Here is a 20,604-nt window from a genome sequence, read left to right on the forward strand (position 1 = left end):
TTCTAAGCAACCTGCCCAACAGTCGCACCATATAAAGCAACTCAAATACACAGGCTCCCAGGACTATTGGGTCATAAAACACAACTCTTTCTAGTACCTTTAAAAAAGGTGAAATGTTGGGTGTAATAGCTTTCATTCCTGTTTTGTACTTTTCTCACCTACAGTAGCTTACTCAGCATGATCCCACCGAGGATAATAGAAAAGAGCAGGTGATATGATCCAGAAAGGAACAGGAATTTATATGCCATGATTGCATTGTCTCGTACAGCTCAGTGCATTAAAGATGTAGTAAGATTTCCAGGTTTGCATCCTGGGAGGTACATCCTGGCAATTGTAAGAGTTTCCCTGCTGCCCAATAGCCATCCTTCCTGAAATGCAGCTAGATCTGGGTTACTGATGGGCTCTCCCAGGTTTACAATGTTGCAGGATTTAAAGCTATTAGGATCTTGGGATAGCAATAGCAATAGCAGTTAGACTTCTATACCGCTTCATAGGACTTTCAGCCCTCTCTAAGCGGTTTACAGAGTCAGCATATTGCCCCCACAGTCTGGGTCCTCATTTTACCCATCTCAGAAGGATGGAAGGCTGAGTCAACCCTGAGCCGATGAGATTTGAACCGCTGAACTGCAGCTAACAGTCAGCTGAAGTGGCTGCAGTACTGCACTCTAACCAATGCGCCACCTCGGCTCTTATGGGTGTTCAAAGGAGCTCAGGATTTCATAGCTGCGACAATCCTGAATTTGTCCCAGGTTATCTCAGCTATGTCTGCTAGAGATAGCAATAATAGCAATCACAGACTTATCCACTACTTCGCAGTGCTTTAGAGCCCTCTCTAAGCAGTTTACAGAATCAGTCTATTGCCCCCAACAATCTGGGTCCTCATTTTACCCACCCCGGAAGGATGGAAGGTTGAGTCAGCCTGGTGAGATTTTAACTGCTAAATTGCAGGCAGCTGGCAGGTAGCAGAAGTAGCCTGCAGTACTGCGCTCCAACCACTGCACCACCTCGGCTCTTACAGATAGCCACTTGTTAGATCTAATGTTTACTTTGGAGCAGATGGCACATGATCTAGATACGGGAGGCATTGTCACTAATTCCTAACTGTGCTCAGATCATTTTCTAATTACGATGCACATTACTGAAAATTCTGACCTCTGCAAGGATGATTTGGCCCTATTTGAACAGTCAGCCCCAGCTGCTTGATAGATCCAGATGGCTTTTTGAAAGTGCTTGGAGATTTTCGCAGCAGCCTGGTAAACAGTTCCACTCCGCATTGGGAACAAGAAGTTAACCAGAGCACTGGATGTCATTGTTTCTCTCTTGGATGACTGGTCCTGAGTGGCAACCTGGGTTGATCAAGGAGTTCCAGCAAAGGAAATAAGTGAAGAGATGATGATGATGATGGAAAAAGCAGATTCCTTTCAGACTGAATTCATAGCCAGGAATTCAGCTTTTTCCATGTTGTTCTTGATGTCTTAAGTTAGGTCCATAGGGGGATGTCAGGAAGCGACAGGGAAGGAAATATATGAACCCTTGACCCCTTCTCTAAATGTATGACCTGAAAACCTCTTAAGGGTTCATTAGTGCTGATTTGGTTATCTCTTCATAAAACCAGTACAGAGGCAAGCTTTTTGCTCCTGTCAGTAGCAATCTCATACTTCATTTGACAAGGGGAGGTACAGTTTGAGAAACTGGTCCCTCGTTTGCTGTTCCTCTCCACAAAGTGTATAATTTTTCCTTGTCTGCACAGTAAATGTGGGAAATAAAATCCCAAATGATGCTTCATCTGGTGAATGATATCTCAGTAGCTGTCTCTGCAGCAATCATAATTGAAATATGCTTCCTTCCCTTTCCCTAATGGTCAACATGTCTACTTTCTTTCAAAATGCTAAAATGGAAGAAATTCTATCTTTTTAATACCCTTTTGTGTTATTTTTGTCTTCCTTGAACATTATTAAAATATATATTTAGAATTAAATACAATGTACCATAATTTAGAATATGAGTGGGGTTTTCTTTTTTGCATTTTTAATTTAATCTACTTTGGTTTTTAAATGGATAAATTAGTACAGGATTTTTCGCTTTTCTTCTCCCCCCCACCCACACTATGTAGTTCTTTTTTTTATTAGGTTTATATTATATATAAAACTCACTTTTGTCTTTATTTTAGTTGTTTAACTTTACATTTACATTTAATGCACAGTCTTTCACATTCATGTGAAAAATATGGAAATTGGATTGTCTTTTAAAAATACATTTACATATACTATAGTATTTGATTTTAGTTTTTTTTTAAATCAGAATATGCATTTTTATAAAGATTTTCTTGGGTTTGCCCTTGAATTTTCCTTTTTTAAAGAATGCCTACATCAAAACCTGTATGTATTTTCATATTATATACTTGAATTTTTTTAGTGTTGCAGACATTTCCCCTGATATATGCCTCTTTGCAAACAATTTTCCCTAATGCATGTCTTTTACTATGCAATTTTCTCTTGTGTATATATTTTTGCACTTTTGTTTTGATGGGGAACTACATTATAGAATACAATTTACAGAAGGGTGAAAATGAATTGTACTGTATTGTACAATATATGTATTAGTTCAAAAGTTCAAAAGCAATATATATGCTAGTTCAAAAAGTAAAAATTGTATGAATGTGTTTTAACAGGCAAGCCAAATCGATTTTCCTTTCTTGCTGAAAAAGCCAATTGCCATATCAACAGTACATATGTCTCAAAGAAAGAAAGATATATTTTGCCTTGATACAAATTATAACATATAATGTAATTTATATAGATAATTTTATATATAGATAAATTTCAGGAAATGTGTAATTGCCTAAACCCTCTCATTATGCTTATTCTTATGGGAAGATAACAAGATCAAGACTTTGAGAAAGTTGGCAGCTGAAATTCAAATGAAACTTTATAGCACTACCCAACAATGATATGTTCCATTTTCATTGTTGAATTGAAATTCTGGATCTTGTCAAAATTTAGAGGAATGATTGCAACAAAAAAATAGAAAAAAGTACTAATAATAAGATGAAGAAATGGCAGTTTCCTTTGGTAATTAAGCTCTGCAATCCTGTAGATTGCCTTAGAGTTAAGTAATAATTAATGGAATTAGAAGTTTGGCACTAGTTGGTAGAAATTTGGTAGGAAAGATGTATGATAGAGAAACTTCAGCTTGCAAAGGTCTGTACCTAGAGGATCTCAAGGGATAAGAACAACAGAATTGGAAAGGACCTTGGAGGTCTTCTAATCCAACCCCCATCTTAAGGAGGAGACAAATGGTTGCCCAATTTCTTCTTAAAAAATCTCCAGTGTTGGAGCATATGCCTTCTGGAGGCAAGTCATTCCACTGATTAATTGTTCTATCAGGAAATATCTCCTTAGTTCTTGGTTGCTTCTCTCCTTGACTAGTCTCCATCTATTGGTTCTGTCATGTTTTCAGATACTTTGAAAAATAGGTTGACCCCCTCTTCTTTGTGGCAGCCCCTTAGATATTGCAACCTATCACACCTAGTCCTTCTTTTCATTAAACTAGACATAACCAATTCCTGCAACCATTCTTCATATGTTTTAACTTCCTGGCCTCTAATCTTTGTTGCTCTTTTCTACACTCTTTCTAGAGTCTCAACATGTTTTTTATATCCTGGCAACCAAAACTGGATGCAATATTCAAGTGTGGTCCTACCAAGGCCTTATAAAGTGGTATTAACACTTTAACACAAGTAATCTTGGCTCTATACCTCTGTTCATTCAGCCTAGGACTGTGTTGGCTTTTTTGGCACACTACAGCACACTGTTGGCTCATATTCCAAGATCCCCCTCATAGTCCTATTACTGAGCCAGACACCACCTATTCTATACTATGCATTTGGTTTTTCTTGCCTAAATGTAGAACTTTCTTTTCCATAGAGTTTCATTCTGTTAGATAGGGCCAAGCAAGATCCTATCAAGATCCTTCTGTATCGTGAGCCTATCTAATGGAATATTGGCTAGTCTTGTCAGCTTAGTGTCTGCAAATTTGATAAAGCATTGATGGAGATATTGAAGAATACTGGGCCTAAGACAGAGTTTTGGGGTACCCCACTGCATACTTCCCTCCACGTAGATGCACTTCCAATAAGGAAAGAATCTGCAAAGAAATTAAGAGTTGGTGATAGCTGTTGGGCAGTTTAAAGAATGTACGGAAATTCAAGTTATGAACTTCTGCTCAAATGATGTTTCTCTTAAGAAGCAGGGAGGCAGAAACAAAAATCCAGGAGTTAATAAAGAGATAAAAAATAAGGAGCTTTAGAGTTAAATGTCTGAGATACATGCCTTGGTGAGGGAAAGGGACAGAATGGAACAGAAGCCATCCATCCCCTGCAGCTATGTCTGCAGGGTATGGGATTGTCAGAATTAACCACTTGATGAACAGTGTGTTGTAATTCTCTCAAGGGTTGGGCTTGTATCATGATGCTCCATCACTTGGCCAATGGAGTGAGAAACAGAGGCTAGCAAGTTTTCACCTATAAGGAAATTGCCCAGTAAATTGATTGGGGGAAGGCTGAAGCTTGACTGGATGAGATGGACCAGAATAAAGGAGTCTGAATACAGAAGCCAAGATCCCTTAAGACAATGCTACAAGATATGTTTACACTACTGATGGGCTGGGTAGGAGAATTATTTTGTTTGCATCTTGTATTGAGCCTTTCACATCTTGAAGGTTCTGACAAGGGAGCACAGCTATTGTCTACTTTTTGACTGAAGAGCATTTCAATCCCCTCCCGGTACACTCTGTGGCAGACCTCAAAGTGGCTGTTTTGAAAACACGGGACTTTTAAAAGCACCATGGAGTGAGAAATTGCTGAACTGACATACATTAAAAAGTTTCAAGCAATCTGAGACGGTCTCAACAAACACAATGGACTTTATCAATTGTAAATTGATAAGATACTGGCAGTCTGCCTCATATGTAATCTGCAGGGCCAATTTATTTCTGCTTCCTAGTTGCCTCCACCTTCCCCATATCTTTTCAGTGCAGCCACTCCATGCAGTGGGTAACATGAAATGCAGCTCATGGCAGCTGATGCCTCCTCATAAAATTTGTTAGTTGGACAAGGTATTACCAAACTCCCTCTTGGGTGGGTTGTTTTTTTTTGCCACCATGGACTAATATGACTCTTCTCCTGTCTAGGATGGTCCATCCTCTTCCATTAAGGGCACAGTTTATGGAGCAGTGGGGGAGGAAGGGGACACTGGCCTAGCCAGCCTACTCAGTTGAATCAAGCCTGTCGATCAATGGAATGACAGATGTGTAAGCCAGATGATCTTCGCTTTAAAGAGACTGTTCAGTCTCTTCATGGGAGGGGGGGAGGAACCACGTGTGGGGGAGGGAAAAGGCTGCTAGTTTCTCAGTTTGGTAAGACTCTCAATGAATTCAATAGGTCAAAAGCTTAATGTTGTTTAGTTCTTTGCCTGCCTTGGCTATACAACCTATTATATTCCTGTGTATTGTTTGTTTTTTTCCTTGGCTTACAACGGGCAGCTATACAAATGTTTTAAATAAATAGATGCAAACAATGAAGTTCCTAATTAGAGGCTTGGTTTTTTTTTTCCTTATTAGGTTTGCAAAGGTTGAGAGAGGAAAAATTGCCCCCTAGAGCCTCTCCATCCATCTGGAAATTAGATTTGTTTTAAATCAACGGCAAAGAAGTTCGTTTGCAGATGGTTATGGGAGCCAGTTTACTGAACCCAGGACAGCTGTATCATATTCTGCAAACGAAGCAGGTTGCCCAGTTCTGCTTGGGCCTCTTTGAATTGCAGAGTACATTGCCGTAGGAAAATACATAGGTCAGGCGCTACCCAGTTTCTGTGCAAATGCCACAAATAGTAAATTTCCTCACCCACCCACCCTCAGAAAAACAACCACACAGGATGACAGATAAAAATTGCTATACGTAAGGTAAAGGTAAAGGTTCCCCTCGCACATATGTGCTAGTTGTTCCCGACTCTAGGGCGTGGTGCTCATCTCCATTTCAAAGCCAAAGAGCCAGCACTGTCTGAAGACGTCTGTGTGGTCATGTGGCCGGGATAACTAAATGCCGAAGGCGCATGGAACGCTGTTACCTTCCCACCAGAGGTGGGTTGCTGTGGAAAGCCAGAAGTACAGTAATCTCATCAGGGTAGTTGGAAAGACCATTACTATTTATAGGTCCTACTTCCTCCCCACTTGCCTTTCACTTTCTTAAAAGTTGTGCTCAGCTGTCCTTTTGCTCTTCTACCAGCACTGGCTATTCAACAAACCTCAGCTTCTTTGGGCAAGTCTAGAGGAAGCTTGTCACATTTTAAATGGATTCCCCCCCCACACACAAATTTTTTTTTTTGGGTCAAACAGCATACTGGCCCTGTCTTTGTTTATTCTTGCACTGGTGGAAAAAGATGGCAGGACAAGAAAAATGGAAAGATGGCCAAGTGGCCTCCTCCTTCTGTGTAGGGATCATATTAGTTAATAGAATAGGCTACACAAAAGTCAAATTCAGAGTAAATTGGTTATGAATTCTGATAATGGCATTTTTCCTCTTTCATAAGAAATCAGCATACAGTGAACAAGTAGGTAAAAAATAAACAAGTTTATGCCAAAAAATTTTTAAAAAAACAATATAACTAAAGACTACAGTAAGAGCTAGGCTGTATTGGTCCAAAGATTCAACTAAAGATCAGTCCTCAATGTATGACCACCACTGAGGCAAGACCTTCTGTTGCTAAGCAATGCAGTCACTAAGTAAATTGCACCCCAATTTTACAGCTTTTTTTGCCGTAGTCATACACCACAAAATGAATTGCTATGTTGCACAGCAGGAATGCTGCAATGATATGGTTGGTCATAAGCAGTGGTGGGTTTCAAATCCCATTCCAACCGGTACGGTTGGAACGGGGCTGGTGGTGTCCTCATGGACGCACGCAGCACGTGCATGCGTCTTACCACCTCCGTGACGCTACAGCTGCTCCGCAGAGCGTTGCACATGTGCTGTATGCGCCATGTGCCTGCGCAGAAGCACAGAAGCCTTTAAACACCGGAGCTTGGGCGGGCGGGTGGGCCCTCCGGAGCACCGTACCGGGCTGGCTCCGATACACCCGTACTGGGGCATACCGCCTGCAACCCACCACTGGTCATAAGTATTAGAACTGGCCGTAAGTCACTTTTTAAAAGCACTCTGATAAATTGAAATATTCATTACATGAATGGTTGTAAATCAAGGACTACCTTTAATTCAATATTTGTTGACCAAATAGTGGCCAAGTTAGTCCTTAACTTACAACCATTCATCTGGGGTACATCTGGGAAGTTAAAGCATAGAGAGGAATGCTGCAGTGATATGATTGATCATAAGTATTAGAACTGGCTATAAGTCACTTTTTAAAAACACTCTCATAAATTGGAATATTCATTACATGAATGGTTGTAAATCAAGGACTACCTTTAATGCAATATTTGTTGATGAAACAGTGGCTAAGTTAGTCCTTGACTTGCAACGATTCATCTGGGGTACATCTGGGAAGTCTAAGGCATAGAGAGGAAGGTGGCTATCTTCCTCCCCAGCAGCTGCTATTTAAGGTCTGTTGGAAGATCTTATATCAACTGTCTATCGATAGTACTGCCTTGCTTGAGCTTTGCTGATAGTGCAAATTCTCATTCTTTTCATTCCTTATTTTTAGTTGTACTCCTGAAAAAAATATCACTCAACCGAGGATTCCCTCCACCCACCCACCCCCAGGCAATACCATGTAAAGGATTAACTCAGCAAACAGAAACTAATTATGGGTAGCAGTTGGAATTTATATTGGCAACTGGCAGGTACTTTTGCTGTGAAACATGAGACAGGTTGCAAACTGCTGAAGATGCTTTCAAGGGAGATTTAGAAGTATGAATCTTACCCTGCTAACGATAGCATGAGTATTTCTATTCCTCTGGTACTTTATTTTCACCCTTATAATAATGAATTACTCAGATAAAATAAAGTTGCTAAGATTTTGAGTAAAGACAACTTCGTCTTTCCCCCCCTAAGAGTAAAGCTAGTTACTTTTCCAGATCACAATTAACTCCCTGTGTAATTTAAGTACCAGCCAACCCTGCTCTGCCCACTATAATGATCTGAGATAAAATTAACTTATGAGGGCAGACATTATTGCTTCTTTATTGCTGGCTGGGTAGGGAGCACAAGTCAAACCGAAACAAAAATTAACGAAAAGAAATATTTTACTTCTATCTTTCTGTTCTGGTTTTTAAATCCGCAGAAAGTTATATTACAGTCCTTGGCTTTTGTGGGATCGCTTTTATCAGGGTGCAATATTTGTTTTGCATAATGACTGCAGTATATTTAAACAACTGTGTTGGAACCATGATTTGAGCAACGATTGGTTCTATAAGAGACTCCAAGGGACAGCAAGGATGGGTTGGGATGGCTTGCGATAACTCCACCCATAATACAATACAGTATATCAGTGATGGCAAACCTTTTGGGCAACGAGTGCCCAAACCAGAATGCACGTGCATGTGCCAGAGCGCTGGAAACCCAAAGACCAGCTGCTGGCACGCACAAGCCTGTCTTTTGGTGGTTTTTTGATGGTTCTTTGGCAGTTTTCAGGCCACTTTCTGGGCTGTTTTTGGCCTGAAAATGGCTCCCAAATGGCCTGGAAAACAGCCCCCCCAAATGGCCTGGTTCTGGTCATTTTATGGGTCATTTTTGGCACTCTGGCAACGGCATGCATGCCCACAGAGAGGGCTCTGCATGCTACCTCTGGCACGCATGCCATAGTTTCACCATCACGGCGGTATATTATGGTTCTTTAACTTGATGGCTTAAGAAGTGTCCTTAAAGACACCTCCATCAGTCCCTTCTTCACCACAAAATACCCAGCAGAAGCCAGTCCATCCCAGTACATCAATCCCTTTGCTTCCTGTAAAGTTTACCAATGTGACGTACAAAAACATCAAATTGCCTGAACCAACTATAGCAGCCCCTATAGTCAAATAAAAAAAAAAAGCAGAAATCTCTAATGGTCACCCTATCTGCTGATTTTAAAACGAGAGCAATGTTATCTGACAAGATTTGGTGTAAGTGTGTTCCCTGTAGACAGACTGTGTAGGAAGCCACATGAAAAGGATGCAGATTTCACTCAGCTGGGCATTGATCTGATCCTTTAGCCCAATTTTTCTTGCCATGCAATCTTGGACAGGAATTTTTATTTTATTTAACCTGTGGCATCTGCAGAGGTCATGCAATCACTGATATACAAATTTAGTTTAAATATTCTGTTAATGGATGGATGGATGGATAGAATAGAATAGAATAGAATAACAGAGTTGGAAGGGACCTTGGAGGTCTTCTAATCCAAACCCCTGCCCAGGCAGGAAAGCCTATACCATTTCAGACAAATGGTTATCCAACATCTTAAAAACTTCCAGTGTTGGAGCATTCACAACTTCTGGAGGAAAGTTGTTCCACTGAAAAATTATTCTGTCAGGAAATTTCCCCTTAGTTCTAGGTTGATTCTCTCCTTGATTAGATTCCACCTATTGCTTCTTGTTCTACCCTCAGGTGCTTTGGAGACTAGCTTGATTCCCTCTTCTTTGTGGCAACCCCTGAGATATTGGAACATTGCTATCATGTCTCCCCTAGTCCTTCTTTTCATTAAACTAGATATACCCAGTTCCTGCAACCGTTTTTCATATGTTTTAGCCTCGTCCCCTAATCAACTTTGTTGTTCTTCTTTGCACTCTTTCTAGAGTCTCCAGATCTTTTTTACATTTTATAGATAGATAGATAGATAGATAGATAGATAGATAGACAGACAGACAGACAGACAGACAGACAGACAGACAGACAGACAGACAGACAGACAGACATGGAAAGAAAGAGAGATATAGCTATATAGTGATACAGAGATATAGAAATAATATAATATATAGGAGATAATATATTAAAATAAAATAAAATCATAACAAAAACACCATAATATGGAGTCATACAATTGCAATAGGATAGTTGTTACAATTTGATATTTAAGGAAGCTAACCATCTAACTGCTTCTGATATGGCTGCAGTGATATCATCCCAGGTGCCTTGAAATTTCCTGAGAGGATGTTGGACTATTGAACTATTGGACGTGAAGAGAAAACTAGTCTAGAAAGCAATCCAGAAAGTTTGCCCTAGTTCAAAATAAGTATTTAGTGAATGTGATGCTTTTCTGAGTAAGACTGCTATGAGCAATTGCAGAAATACCCAATAAGACTTTCTATACACAGAAACAAACCATCATGGAAAAACAAAACAGTCCTCACTACAACAACCAGTATCTGAAAAATCATGTAACAAATAATTCAGTTACAAATCATGAGTGTTGAAAAATTTCTTGACATGAAGAAAGTGATAGACAACTATGCTTCTTACCATGACTGCATTTTCCTCTTCATCAATACATAACTTAATTAGCTTCTGCTTATAGATATCTGATACACAGCAAAAACCTTCACTTGCTAATTGATTTCTGATCCCCTCTTTCCACCAAAGAGGGATAAAGATAAAGGTTCCCCGTGCACATAGGTGCTAATCATTCCCGACTCTAGGGGGCAGTGCTTATCTCCATTTTAAAGCTGAAGAGCCAGCGCTGTCCGAAGACATCTCCGTGGTCATGTGGCTGGCATGACTAAATGCCAAACGCTCACAGAACGCTGTTCGCTTCCCACCAAAGGCAGTTCCTATTTTTCTACTTGCATTTTTACATGCTTTCGAACTGCTAGGTTGGCAGAAGCTGGGACAAGTAATGGGAGCTCACCCTGTTACGTGGCAATAGGGATTCAAACCGCTGAACTGCTGACCTTTCTGATCGACAACCTCAGCATCTTAACCACTGAGCCACTTAAAGAGGGGTACAATAGCTTATTTCCAAATTAGTTGCTGTAGAACTACCGGAAGCAAGCAGAGCCTCTCCTTAAGAGTGGGTGTGAAGTCTCTCACACCCAAATAGAGCCATTAAATAGGGAAGAAATTTCTGAAAACTTGTAGCCAATAGCCCCACCTCCAATCCCCGAAGAAAGAAGCCCTGACCTGTGAAGTGCTGGCGGCAGATGCAGGTGTAACCTCCTTCCTTGCGGGTGCAGATTCCGCCGTTGAGGCAGGGGTTGGAATAGCAGAGGTTAATCTCCATTTCACAGTAGTCGCCTGTGAAGCCTTGAGGGCAGCGGCAGCGCAAGCCTGTGATAGGGTGAATGGGTCGGAAGAGGGTGGAGAGGGAGGCGATGAAAGGAGACGAGCTGTCGAACCTGAGCACCGAGATGCACTTCATATAGTTTTGGCAGGGCTCGCGAAGGCAAACGTTGTCATCGAAGGGCAATACTTCCAGCATGGAGACTGAGGTGAGGGTCATGCGTTTCATGTACAGCTGTTCCTGAAGCTCTTCTGAACTAAAAAAGTGGCCACTCCGGGGCGACATTGCCGAGAAACTGACGTTCAGCACTTGTCCTCCGACGTCTGTGTCATTCTGGATGTTGAAGATGAAGACATCCTCCTTGGGTGTGGCCAGCACAGTAGCCACACCCTCTAGAAAGTTGGTGAGAAGAGGGGACAAGAAACGCTCCTCCCACATGTTCTCTAGGCGCACTGTGATGCTGTTTGCCAACATGTCTTCGGTGATGACAATGACCCGCAGGACACACTGGGCTGTCACACTGTGGATCCCATCTGCAAAATGGAGAGGAGAGGGGATTAAAAATGGTGTTCTCAAAAATGTTCCTATACAGGTAGTCCTCAAATTACAATAGTTCACTTAGTGACCATTCAAAGTTACAACGGCATTGAAAATGATCATTTTTCACAATTATGACTGTTATAGCATCCCCATGGTCATGTGATTCGAATGTTTGACAATTGGCTTACATTCATGTTGGTTGCGGTGTCCTGAGGTCATGTGATCAACTTTTGCAACCTTCTTGACAAGCAAAGTCAATGAGGAAACCAGATTCACTTAACAACTACATTACTAATTTAACAACTGCAGCGATTCACTTAACAAAGGTGGCAAGAAAAGTCGTAAAATAAGGTAAAACTCACTTTAGAGATTTCTCACTTAGCAACAAATTTGGGGCTCAATTGTGGTTGTAAGTTGAAGACTATCTGTAGTACAATTTAATATACAGGAACATGAAACGTGTCATTTGTCATTCAGCCCACTGAAACGTTTGCGTTAGCATTCTTATGTGAAACCAATCATATGATGGGAAAAAAATATTATGCTAACCCCAAGCTAGCACCTTCCAGAGTGTGGAGCATTATTCAAACTCAACCATTTCAATTTTTGGTAGCTTTCTTTCTGATTGGTGATTATTGGAACTGTAGATGACTCATCAGGGCAGCTACCAGGTTGGAGAAGGCTGGCATAAGCTTGTCCTGACAAGTCCAGCCAATGCATGAGATGATATGGGCTTTATGGATAAAATAGTCAGGCTTTATAGTGTTGTAAAGTTGAAGTCATATGATAAGGTTAAGGTTAATCACATTTTCTTGCCTAAGGATTGCTGGTTGGAAATTATATTTAGGGAAGGGACATAGAATGTGCCAGGAGAGGAGAAGCATAGAAAGTCAAACTAATTACTTCGGCAAAGGCATTTCTAAATTTATAAATTAATATGAACTTTGGATACATGAATTTAAAAGTCATATATCATATATCACACTATAATTTATCACACTACACTATTTCAAACACTGAACAAACACTGTTTTGAAGACTGACTTACTATGGAGAGAGATGTTCAAGATGAATTGCCCACATCAAACTGAGCTGAAATATATAGATAGATATATAGATAGATAGATAGATAGATAGATAGATAGATAGATAGATAGATAGATAGATAGATAGATAGATAGATAGATATAGATATAGATATAGATATAGATATAGATATAGATATAGATATAGATATAGATATAGATATAGATATAGATATAGATATAGATATAGATATAGATATAGATATAGATTAGATATAGATATAGATATAGATATAGATATAGATATATATCCTATTTTAAAGAAAGTTTATATATATATATATATGTGTGTGTGTGTGTGTGTGTGTGTGTGTGTGTGTGTGTGTGTGTATATATATATATTAGATTTTTTATTTTTTACAACCCCTGGTAAGCCCCAATTATGGGAGGAAGCTAACTGCTTCCATCATCTGTCCTTCGGCTCGTCACAAGAGTCCATCATGACAGAAACCCAATATTTTTACTGTTGCCTTTGTTATATTTGTGTTTTTTTATTTGTGCTGATAAATAAATAAAGGGAGACTAGTATAGATCTATTTCAAGCTATTTAGCTCTCATCAGCTAGCCATACCCTTACTGGGATTTGAACCTGGGCTATATTGCACATTAGGCATACTAGGCAGAGATCTTAGCCATTAGGCCACAGGCTCTTAACCATTATATATATACTTTCTTTAAAATAGGATCACCTATTTAGTAGGATCCCCCTACTAATGACCTTCTGGCAATGTTTCGGCAACGTCTTACTCGCCATCTTCAGGTTGGTGTTTTCGGCTGAAAAAACCAGCCTGAAGATGGTGAGTGAGACCTTGCCGAAATGTTGCCAAGACAATCTCAAACTTACATGGGAAAAGACCCGAATACAACAAGACCAGCATACCTACACCCGTGAAAATCTACAAACACACACACACAAACACACACACGCACACATATATCAGCAAAAAAGGGAGGAAGTTTTTTCTTTTTTTCTTATTTTTTTCTTACTGCATTCTTCAAGAATGCAGTAAGAAAAAAAGAAAAAAACTTCCTCCCTTTTCCAGCACCTTAAAGCTACAGGACATGAAATTAATTTTGAAGGAACCAAATTAATCTCCAAAATTGAACACTTCAACAAGAGAATAATTATGGAAGCTATCAAAACAGAGAAACACCCCCACAACATGAATAAACATGATGATACCGCCTGCCTACCAGACATCTGGAAACCAGCCCTAGTCAACAAACGAACCCCACCCACCACCCAGGCTGTTACAACACAAAACAACAACGGACACACAGCCAGCACCAATCAGCACCAATCTACCAATCATGATACATCCACAGAGCCAATCAATCCACTTACTGAAACGAAGTCAGCACTCCACACACACCCCACCAAGATTTTAGAAAGACAGCAGCTCCGACCATGCTTTAAGCCAAAAACAACCAGCATGAAGATGGCGAGTGAGACCTCACTGAAACGTTGCCAAGACAATCTCAATCTTACACGGGAAAAGACCCGAATAGAACAAGACCAGCATACTTACAGCCATGAAAATCTACAAACACACACACACACACACACACACATTCTGGTATATGTAAAATACCACTATATCTTAAGTTCTCTGATTAGAAGGATCGCAGAGAGGAAATACATCACAGAAAATTTCATCTTCTCAAAGGACAATTTCATGAAACAGAATGCATTTTTCTAGATAGCATTTTGTGTGGATTGGCTCTTCTAATTTTCAGAGTCCAGTATTATGTCCACTATAAATTGTTGGTATTAAAACTCTTTTATGGTGCTGACATTGCAACCCTATCATTAAATGGGGAGCTGTTTCTTAGGACGTGACCCCCACATCAAAATCTACAATTACCAGACCAATGAATTGTTCATTTTATGTAAGATACACTATTTTCATTGATTTTTTTTCCTGCCCACCTATGGACAGGAACATTGGTTCCAAGGGTCTACTTTTCTTCCCAAATACAACTCAATGACAAGTCTAGCATATAAGAGAACAGAACAGAACAGAAATAGTGAATTCCCAGACATAGACAGAAGGTTGTTCTCACCTATAGAAGCAAAGAGCATGGGAATGGAGGACGGGCACAGAGAGAAAAGAGTATAAATTATTAGCAATTCATTTTACAGTTACCAAACTGTCAACTCAAAATAAACTGACCCTGGCTTGCTGGGGCAAATTCTACAAAAATTCAGTTACAAAAGTTTGTGATCCTTCAAGTAATTTAAATCATAAGACATTTTTCATCTGTACATTTTTCATGGCAGGGGTATATTTTATTGATGCTCAGCAAAGGGCTGGGGAAATTTACAGCACTACAAAAATGTTTTACAGCAACCCTACAGGAATTTGCCATTCCCTGCTGAACTGAGTGCTCCATCTTCAGACATAGCAACTTGTATGCAGTTTGTCACTTGTCTTGTATAGAGAATGCTTCTTCTCCTATTCACATTTTCTTGCCTAAGGATTGCTGGTTGGAAATTATATTTAGGGAGGGGACATAGAATGTGCCAGGAGAGGAGAAACACACTATTTACTTCAGCAAAGGCATTTCTAGATTTATAAATTAATGTGAACTTTGGATACGTTAATTTAAATTGATTGCATTTCAGACTAATATAAAATGCAAATAATCAGCCAGATGGTTTAGTTCAGCAATCTCCAAATTAAGAGCCTATGTGATATAGCAGTAAAGATAGCTAATGTATTAAATTAGGATCAAAGGAATGCATTTTCAATAACTGGTAGATAACATTATCTCTGGCAATTAGTCATGGTAGGTAATTACCCATGCCCAATTAGTCATTCCTTTGAGATGTATATTTTGAAAAATTCATGCACCTCACCCAACCATTTTTGACAATCCATCTTTAGTTTTATTATTTTTCTGAATGTACATTGATGTAAATTAATTCCCGTTGTTAACCACTAGGTTTGTTGTCAAAATAAAAAATGGAAAAACTAAAGCATAATTTTCTTTGAAACAAAAGTACTTAAAGATATGGAAAATTGCTTTGGCCAAAAAAATAAACAAAACAGCAAGAGCTTAAACATTTAATTAAAGATTGTTTTATTTCAATATGTTTTCTGCCAGACTAACTTTGGGTAGAAATATTTAATAGAGATGTTCAAAACATTTACAGGTTTTCCATACAAGTCCACCTGTTTGAATATGTAGGCATCTGTGCGTGCAGGTGCACACACACACACAAACATACACACAGACAGACACACACACATGTCCATATTGATATCTATTTTGAAATGAATATGTTGTTGTACATAAGACTCCATATAGTGATATTTTGTTTGCTCAGCAAGTAAACAAATGAGCAGGACAGTGGTGGGTTTCAAAAAAATTTGGAACCTCTTCTGTAGGTGTGGCCTGCTTTCCAGGTCCACTGGTGGAACCTCTTCTAACCAGTTCGGTAGATTTGACGAACCGGTTCTACCGAACTGGTGCGAACTGGTAGGAACCCACCTCTGGAGCAGGAATAAGAATAGCAAGCTGTGGATGCACAGTGAATGAGTGCATTGGAGAGTGCTTCTTGGCCACTTTGGGGCCTTTGCTAGCTCTGCATCTCCAGGGCTACCTTCTGCAAGAAAGACCATGGACCAAGCAGGCTCTGCCAACTAGCCTTTGCAGCAGTATATACAGCAGGGCCATCAAGATGAGCATTTAGGAGCTCTCCTAAGGTATGAGCCCTGGCCCATCTCTGGGGTGCCATTGGTGGAGCTGGAAAAAAACTCTCTTCCTACAACTTATGCAGAGCTTAGGGCTGGCCCCAAAGGTGTCATTGCTTGAGATGAAGAAACAAGCTGGACCCCTCCCTTAACTTTTGACAATGGAGTCATTTTTTTCAAGGCTAGTGATGGGACCACAGCTTTCATTTCTCTGAAAAATGATAGGCTATGTAGGCGGTGCAAATCATGTCAGATGGAACTGTCACCTGTCTTCACCCATACCTTGCTTCTCTCTACCTGCATCTGCTGCTGAAGTAGGGCAAATATAAAGAGAAGCCTAAATGTCTATGGAGATTCTCAGTCATCCAGGTCATGGTTTTCCCAAAGGTGCTTTTTCAAGAGGCAACTGGACTTCCTGGTTTTACTTTGAAGATGTTTTGTTTCTCACCCAAGAACCATCCTCAGCTCAGAGCTACCTAATTCTTCAGAGCCGAAGAAGCTTCTTGGATGAGAAGCGAAACGACTTCAAAGAAGAAAACAGAAAGTCCAGTTGCCTCTTGAAAAGGCACCTTTGGGAAAAAGATAAGGGTATTTCCTGGAGCAGCCTTAGACCGGACAGAAGGCTGGTAGTATATTAACTAGAACGTTGGTTTTACTTTGTTTGTAATGACTTCTGGTGTTCTTCCTTTTGAGCGCCTATGGGCACAGATGCATCCAGGTCGCTTTGAGAGCACGTGACCCTTTCTTTGCTGGGTTCCTCACTCAAAATGTTTTCTTTATGCCCATAACAATACCTGACATAAGTCATTGCGGGGGGGGGGGGAGGAATAGGATGGGGGTAGGAATCCAGGCTCAGGATGACATGCTTGTGATAGAACAGTCCCGCTCTAAAAAAAGAGGTCCCGGAAGAGATGTCCAGGGCTCCAAGCCATATATATTTACTTTTATACTGTTACTTAGACATAATTCTTTATTTTATTTCCCCTCCTCCTGAGAAATGGAAGTATGGACTTGTAGCTATTGATAATCAAAATGTGGGTTCCTTTCAACAGTTTGGAATACTCAACTAGCACAACCACTGCATTATCAGGGCTTTGCAATTCTATATACCAGTGATGGCTAAACTTTTTGTCATCGTGTGCTGAAAGTATGCGAGAAAGAGAGAGAGAGAGACAGAGAGAGAGAGAGAGAGAGAGAGAGAGAGAGAGAGAGAGAGAGAGAGAGAGAGAGAGAGAGAGAGAGAGAGAGAGAGAGAGAGAGAGAGCGCACACCCACGTGCCCGCACCCATAACACAATGCGTGTGCAACTCCTTCTGCATGCCCCGCCCTCTGCACATGTGCATATGACACCCCCCTGCATGTGCACACAACCCTCTACACCCCATTTTGGGCCTAGTAGGCCTCCCTGCAGCCTCCTGGGAGCAAAAACAGGCCACAGGGGATTCCCCCCCCCATGAATGTGTGTGTGACTCCCCCACCCCTCAATGCATGCACGTGCATCTCCCACATCCGCCCAGCACTCCATGCATCCGTAGCAGAGACCTGAGAACCAGCTAGCCGGCAGGAGGCGCATGCACGGTGGACCTGAGCTGGGGCGACAATGCCTGTGCCCACAGAGAGGGCTGTGCATGCCACCTGTGGCACTTGTGCCAGAGGTTCGCCATCACGGCTATATACTAATAGCAAATTTGCATTTCTTGAGATGTGGTCTTAATGTAGCTAAAATGATGGTGTACATTCACGAGAGGGAGACATGTACAGGATTAAAAGAATGTAGAAGGAAGAGAGGGAGGAAGGAGAAAGAAGGGAGGAAAGAAGGGAGAGAGGGAGGCAGGAAGGAAGTCTAAAAGCAAAGAGAGGAATTCATTGACCTGATCTATCAGATCTTGATTAAAATTGAAAGGGGAGGAAAAGAAGGGTGGTGAATTAAGGGAGAAGCCAGAATCTGCTCTCTATTGAAAGAATATTCATTAGAAAGTCTTGCTTCAAAAGAATATAGATGTTAAAGGCCAACATATACAGGTAGCTCCCAACTTACAACCATTCATTTAATGACAATTCAAAGTTACAATGGCATTGAAAAAAAGTGACTTATGATCGTTTTTCACACTTATGACTGCTGCAGCATTCCCAAACCTTCAGATGATCAAAATGTAGATGTTTGGCATCTGGCTCATATTTATGATGGTTACAGGGTCACGTGATCGATCCCCTTTTGCGACCTTCGGACAAACAAATTCAATGGGGGAAGCCAGATTCACTTAATACCCATGTTAATAACAACTGCAGTGATTCACTTAACAACTGTGGCAAGAAAAGTCATAACATGGGGCAAGCATAGCACCTGCCTTGCTCAGCAACACAAATGTTGGGCTCAATTGCCGTCGTAAGTCCAATTAATGATTATAATTGAGCCTGGAATGATGGTCATGCTGGTCGTTAAGTAGGTCATTACATGAACGTGTCCTGATTTTATGACCTTTTTTGCAACAGTTGCTAAGCAAACATGTCATTTGTTAAAAGCAAATGTGGTGGTTGTCAGATAAACATCTTTCATTAAGCAAACCCATTTTTGACAATGGGTAATTTTTGCCAGAAACTAGAAGTAATTGCTGGTTTCTGGCAAAAAAATATTGTTGTAAATTGATGTCACATGACCACAGGTTGCTGCAAATAGCCATCAATGCAATCTGACTGTGAAGCACCCAAATCAGGATCATGTGACCATGGGAGGTAGCCACTGGAATTTCAAATCATACTTTTTTTTTTATTTGTTGTAACTTTGAATGTTCGCTAAGTGACTGATCCTAGGTCAAGGACTACCTGTAGTTGTAAACTGGGTAAGCTTAAGCCACCTTCAGTATAAAGTAATCTCAGTCTGGATAATGATATTTAAGGGGTGTTAGTCTGCCATAAAAAAATTCTCATTAACTTATCTATCTGTGTAAAAATATCTAATGGGGATTAACAGTGGAATCCCTCTTAAAATATACATTAATCTTCCTGTAATATTCATTTTAATAACATTAATCTTACCCCAGAGACTTAATAGAAATTTCAATCATCGAGTTATTTCTACTGAAATTGCATCTACACACTTAACCCATTTCATTCAACATATTGTGATATATTTCAGGAAAGATATAAAGCCAAGTATTTTATACAACGTGTCCAAATTGTGAATCCTAATCTCTTGCAGTAAGGGGTGGACTGAAAAATAAAGCACGTCATTAGAATTTCATAAAAGTAAGGAATTAAGGCAACAATGAAAATAAATTCAAGGCAGGCAACTGGAGAAAATGACCCACAAGACAAATGTAATTTTTTATGCACACACTTTCTGAAGCAAATGAGGTTCTTAATAATTGTAACAAATGAAGAATCAGAAAAACAAATAAACAAACTTGCATCTCCTTAAACTGTGATTGATAAACTGCAAAAAAAAAAAAAGCAGTATGGCATTTTAAAACATTTACCTAATTCCTAAAAAATGGCAATAGCTCAAGTCAACCTTATATACTGTATTAACTAGCCTGGTTCTTACTCTGAGCAAGGCTTAACTAACAATCCTTCCTTTGCAGGGACAGGTTTTGTAAGTCTGGGGCAGAGTGGAACGTTTAAATAAATAAATAGGCAACAAAGTGGTTTATCATCAGTGGATATTTAGGTAACTACCTTTCCTATGATAAGATTTGCTGTATTTTAATTTGTCATATAATTACACATATAATTACATAAAATGTAGTACAGTAATTATTTCCTGCTTTGCATCCACATACACATGGACATTAGTTTCATTGTTAGTTTCATTCATTTCCTCCGTTTTGCTGATGAATACAGGGCCATCTGAGAAAGTCATTTGAGTGAATGAATGGATAGGAACAACAGAATCTAAGAGTTTTGTATCTGGCACTCTCCCCTTGATTTTAGCAGTCTCTGAATATCAAGCAGAACATTCTCTGCACTACACAGCTGGAAAAGGCCCAAAGAAAATTTGTAAGTTGAATAAACATTTATGCTGAAATTAGTGTATCTAGGAATGAATCATCAAAATGCTGGGTTTTTTTTTACATCGAA

The 20,604-nt window shown here is 40.0% G+C and overlaps 1 protein-coding gene across 1 annotated transcript in view; it reads right to left on the reverse strand.

Annotated features, from left to right (window-relative positions):
• Window positions 1–20,604, reverse strand: part of CELSR3 (cadherin EGF LAG seven-pass G-type receptor 3) — a 150,607-nt gene that overhangs the window by 104,561 nt on the left and 25,442 nt on the right. The window contains exon 2 of the mRNA XM_087708215.1: window positions 11,105–11,737. Coding sequence (XP_087564341.1) covers window positions 11,105–11,737 — 633 coding nt within the window. The remainder of the gene's footprint in view (window positions 1–11,104; window positions 11,738–20,604) is intronic.

The sequence above is a fragment of the Thamnophis sirtalis genome, unplaced genomic scaffold (assembly GCF_051295495.1).
Source record: "Thamnophis sirtalis isolate CommonGarterSnake01/CBP01778 unplaced genomic scaffold, rThaSir2_p1.2 scaffold_3, whole genome shotgun sequence".
In the NCBI taxonomy this organism is placed as follows: domain Eukaryota; kingdom Metazoa; phylum Chordata; class Lepidosauria; order Squamata; family Natricidae; genus Thamnophis; species Thamnophis sirtalis.